The 5,491-nt window shown below is 37.9% G+C and overlaps 1 protein-coding gene across 1 annotated transcript in view; it reads right to left on the bottom strand.

The window, feature by feature from the left end:
* Positions 1-5,491, bottom strand: part of si:dkey-156n14.3 (zinc finger protein ZXDC) — a 124,229-nt gene that overhangs the window by 36,709 nt on the left and 82,029 nt on the right. Inside the window, exon 9 of the mRNA XM_037678688.1 lies at positions 3,117-3,218. Coding sequence (XP_037534616.1) covers positions 3,117-3,218 — 102 coding nt within the window. The remainder of the gene's footprint in view (positions 1-3,116; positions 3,219-5,491) is intronic.

Genomic DNA, 5,491 nt, shown 5'->3' with positions numbered 1-5,491 from the left:
TGTAGTAGAGTGCTGTATGAATGTGTGTGTAGTAGAGTGCTGTATGAGCGTGTGTGTAGTAGAGTGCTGTATGAACATGTGTGTAGTAGGAATGCGCGATATAAACGGTACACGGTAGAAACGATAGAAATTTAGCCTACAATAGAGATCTGACTTCTACCAGCTAACCACAGTAATGCTGTGTCTGATGTAAAATCGGAGTTGTCAGTTTAATCGTTACTTTTTTGAGTTGAAAACTCTGCACAAGTGGTGTTAAAGTATTTTCTTCGAGGGCTAAGTAGCGAAGCTACAAGCTAACTACAGCCGACTTGCCGTAGTGTTGCCGTATTCTGACGCATGCGCAACACACTGTGTTCCATCTAAAGTTTGTTTTTTTCATCGTAAGTTAAAGTGTTGGTCGGTCAGCTTTAGAGAAAACTGTTCTCTGATCTCTGAAAAGAATGCTGTGTTGCATGATTTTACTGCGAGACCCTCTGGTCAAAGCCACAGATTAATTTTGTGTCAGCTCTTGTTAAACTGGAAGGAGATTCCCCTAGAGGTTTGGAGGGTGAAGTGTTTCAGTGTAAAATGTTGCTTTGTTGCTGTTCATTTGTCAAGTGAGACTGGAAATTGTTCAGAGTTAACAACATATTTTGTTTAAAACATGTAGCTTTAGCCATATTTGATATCTTTTGCACTGTTTTGCACAAGAAAGAAGCCTAATACTTGATTTCTTTATTATTTAAAAACTCTCTGGACCTAGTAGTGAAATTTTCGTAATTCAAAATATATGATGGCAAAAGGACACCTTATGCTTTTTAAAATTCCTATTGCAAGTTTTATACCAAAAACATATCGCGATATATATCGTTATCGCCATCCTTCACAATACATATCGTGATATAAATTTTATGCCATATCGCACATTTCTAGTGTGTAGTAGAGTGCTGTATGAGCATATGTGTAGGAGAGTGCTGTATGAGAGTGTGTAGTAGAGTGCTGTATGAACGTGTGTGTGTAGTAGAGTGCTGTATGAACGTGTGTGTAGTAGAGTGCTGTATGAGCGTGTGTGTAGTAGAGTGCTGTAGGGCTGCAACTAACGATTATTTCAATAATCGATTCGTCGGTCGATTATTTTTTTGATTAATCGATGAATCTGAAAAAAAAAAAAAAGTTTTAATTTCCACCCCTTTATTCCAAAATTGAACATTTGAATGACATAGCAATTCACACAAAAAACAGGTTGCCATTTGACTATTCTGTTAGTAAAATATTGAATAATAAAAAATAAAAGTTAGTCAAATAGCTTAAAAAAATAAATGTACAGAAAAAAATATACAAATGTATCTTTATACCTGCACAATATGTAGCTACTTTGTAAAATGTGTCCTTGAGGGAAGAGTGTAACCTGGATTCAAAGTGTGGAATATTGTAACCTGGATTAAAAGTGTGGATTATTGTAACCTGGATTAAAAGTGTGGATCATTGTAGTGAAGCCTTCGTCTTCAACCATCGACAGAGGCCTCATGTCAGTGACGATCATTTAAGGATGTTATCAGTGAAGACAACTGCTGCTGTGGTGTCCATGATGTCTGTCCATCATGAAAGCTGCCATTGTTTGTTGTTGTTTTCTGGAATGAGAGAGTAAATATGTATTATAACATAATTTACAGCAACTCAAGAAATGCCTTGTTTCACTTACAGTGTTAGGTTCAGGCAAAAGTAGCTAAAAGAGCAATTAAACACACACACACACACACATACACATATATAAAATACTTAATTACACACATTTGAGTAGATGTAATAAGTTACTTTAATTCGTGTTTAAATGCAATTCATCTTGCCATACCTGCAGTGTCTTCAGACTTTGCCAGGAAATTAAAAGTTGAAGCTTAATCATTAAATTATTATCTTTGTGTTAGATTTATTTATAAATCACATTTAAATACTGCTTGTACCAATTAAATAAATAAAAAGTAACACACGTTCTATCACCGTCATTAATCAGATAAACAGCAGCTTCATCTACCAGACAGACTGACATTACGTTTTCTCTCTTGGAAACAGAACAATGTGTTAAATTGTAGAGACTCACCTGCAACACGAGTTGGGAGTGAAACATGCTGTATCTGCTGAGCTCCTTCCTCCTCCTCGTGACTCCGACATGTTTATGTTTATCTTCGTGGTTCTCCTGTGTGGTGTCGGCGATTTTCAAAGCGGCATGCTTCTCATTTTTTATCTTTGTGAAGAGCTCCCACACTTTGGAGGACTTGGGTCGAACAGTTTTCACTGCGTTGGTCATTTGTAAAATTTACTTAATTTCCTTTGAAAACAGCCTCTGCTTTGCTTCCTCCTCGCTCTGTTCAACTCGTGCTGCAGAGTTTTTTTTTTCCCAAACTTTATTCAGTCAGTCAACATTGAAAATGAACTGCCCGTGAACAAAACGAAACGGCTCCGCAGCGCCGTGAAAGACGCATAATCGCGCGACACAATGAATCGATAATGAAATTCGTTGCCAATGCTTTTAATCATCGATTTTTATCGATTTTATCGATTCGTTGTTGCAGCCCTAGAGTGCTGTATGAATGTGTGTGTATAGTAGAGTGCTGTATGAATGTGTGTGTGTGGAGGTAAATGAGGGAGCAGGTTGCAGTGTTTCCCCTAGATAAAGAGAAGAGAGACAGACACTTCTCAGCTGTGCGCTGTCTGTACAAACAGTTTTCAAGTTGGGGACGGGGTGTCAGCGTGAGGGTTCAGCATGAGGGAAGAGGCTGCCTTTAGCTTTTGAGCTAGTGCACCTGCATTGCGAGCCGCTAGCTTAGCGTTACGACAGTACGGGGCGCTCGGCTCTGTTGATGGGCTTGTATAATGATAGGGGAAACACTGGGTTGTGTTGTAAAGAGCTTTGAGTATCTTGATTAGATAGCAAGGTGTTAATACAAGTACAGACTATTTACCATTTACTACATCTTCAGAGCAGTTCCATCAATTATTCTAAGAGTCGTTAAACTCAAGAGCAAAAGTTAAATACAAAACATTTTAAATTATGTGTTTGTGCCGAACTAATTCCAAGGAATTAAATGCATCTAAAGGTTGGAGTCAGCAGAAGAAGTGAAAACAGGAAGTTGACTTGCTTGTAAAATGTTGACTGGAAGATCGACGATGAGCTGAGAGTGAGAGCTGGAGGGCTGCGAGCTCAGCTGGAATGCCAGGTCACCATCAGTGGCTGGATCATCCTGCAGAAACACACTCTGATCAACTGCTGTAACACTCTGGACCATTTTATAAGCTGGGGTGGACAGAACCAAAAACCAAGTGAGGTCAACATATTTAAATCTTCATTCCAGATCAGATCTGTCAATATTAGGAATTTAGAGATTATAATTTCAGCAACAATGTATAGCACATGTGACTTAGCAACAAGGGACTAACTAATACAGTATGTAATAACTTTTTATTCCATGAATTATTCTGTTTTCTAAAGTCAATAGTTTTAGTAGGTGCTGAATACTGGTCAGTGTGTGGCATACTGGGATTTCATGCAAAGCCCTGACCAAGCAAGTCAACTGATGATAACTCTGGCAAAGGACTGAATGTGGTGACAAGTTACAGTCACCACTTATATGGACTGGGTGAACGACACCTGCAGCTGCACTATGTTGATTGTAGAGAGCAGAATAAGAACAGCTGGTATCAAAGTTCATGCTCAATAATCCAGATAAATAATCAAGCAATCAGTCAGGTCATCTGGACAGTTCCATTTTTTGTTCAGAGATGTTTGATGATCCAAAGGGCTTCATCAATCTGAGAAGTCACAAACTGTTTTCCCCACCAAGCGGTACACTCCTAGAGTGGACGAACCAGTTTGTTTGTGACACTTCAGACTGATGGAAGCCCTTCGGATGGAGGGTGAAACATCTCTCAACAACAAAAAAAGAACTGTCCAGATGACCTGACTGAACACTGTTGAACAGCTCAGTGTTTCCCCTAAATAACTTGCCATGGCGGGGCGCTCATCTCGTCCGTGATTTTTGTCCTGGGGCGGGAGAAGGGGTGGGGGTGGAGGCTGGAACAGAGACTTGTTTTAAGCTGTGCAGCGCACTGTTTAAACCAAAAGTTTTGGGGGACACAGAGACAGCCGCGTGCTGTTTGTACAGACAGTTTGAAAATAAATTCTTTCATCAATTCAGCATCACCAACAGAGGCATTGATTAGTTTTTCTTTAAGAAATCTAGTGTGCCTGTGCAGTAGGAAAATGATAATTGACACTTAATAAGGGGATAAAGACAGATCAACTAAATTAAATAAACCACATCAGAAATTAAATTAAATAAATTCAACTAAAGAAAAGTCTCAAAAACTTCACATGGAAAGTAGCCTGATACATGCTTAATAATCCAGGTAGAAAAATCTAAAAAAGTTAAATCTAGTCCTCTGGACATTCAAAAAACAAAGCAAAACAACAAAAAAAACTGTAGAAAAGTTTTGCCTTTCATCCAAAAGACTTCCTCAGTCTGAGGTGCTGTATTCAGCTCAGTCTTATAAATGGCACTCTCTCACAGTAGATCAACCAGTTTGCTGCTGACAGCCAAAACCAGCTGCTCAAATGATCAAGAAGGACCATCAGCCTAACGATGGATCATTAGTACCCTGATGGCTGTTTGCTATTCACAAGGGGCTGAGTGATACTAGCAATAACAGCATTGTAAGAGGGGGAAAGTTGAACACGGAGGCCTCCACCACTGTTTAATGATGGACGGTTTCTTTTCACAAAGATGGCCTCCTTTACTCCTCTCTCAAACCAACGTTCCTCTCTATCCAGGATGTGAACATCTTCATCCCTGAAAGAGTGACCGCTGGCTAGGGGTTGAACGACTACATAATTTTTAAACTCGACATTAACGTAAAAAAACTTGAGTAGAACTCGAGTACTTGATGACATCATAGGATCTAAAGATAAAAAATAAATATGGTATAAGGTATAAAGTTTATTCATTTAAAAAATACAAAACAGTTTCATAACTATATAAAAAAATACAGGAGATTTAAAATGAAAGGCAGCAGAAAGAAGAAAAAAAATCTTATATCTGCCCCTTTTTTCAAACAATTAGTTCAATCATAATAATTTTCAAGTAACAGAACAAAATGAATAACTCTTTCTAATTTTTCTAATTCTAATACAAAAACACACTAAGCTACTTCATTTTTTTTTTTTAACGATTCAGCTTTGATCTTTTTCTTAAATGTACACATTGACTTGGCATTTTTTACATCACTCTCTAGACCATTCCACAATCCAATTCCTTGGATTGAGGTAGACCTTCCCTTCAGACTAGTTCTGAATTTTGGTTTGATAAATATCTCTATCACCTTAAGATTAAGGTTAAGTTATTGAATATCATAATATATCATGTTATCAATAAGTTATTGAAGTTCCATGATTTGGTAGAACACAGTATTTTTCAGTTATGTATAGGGCTCAAAATAACACATTACCGTTAAATATACA

Source organism: Nematolebias whitei, chromosome 7 (genome assembly GCF_014905685.2).
Source record: "Nematolebias whitei isolate Nwh7 chromosome 7, NemWhi1, whole genome shotgun sequence".
In the NCBI taxonomy this organism is placed as follows: domain Eukaryota; kingdom Metazoa; phylum Chordata; class Actinopteri; order Cyprinodontiformes; family Rivulidae; genus Nematolebias; species Nematolebias whitei.
The sequence above is the reverse complement of the archived record's forward strand: the minus strand, read 5'-3'. Positions and strand labels throughout refer to the sequence as shown.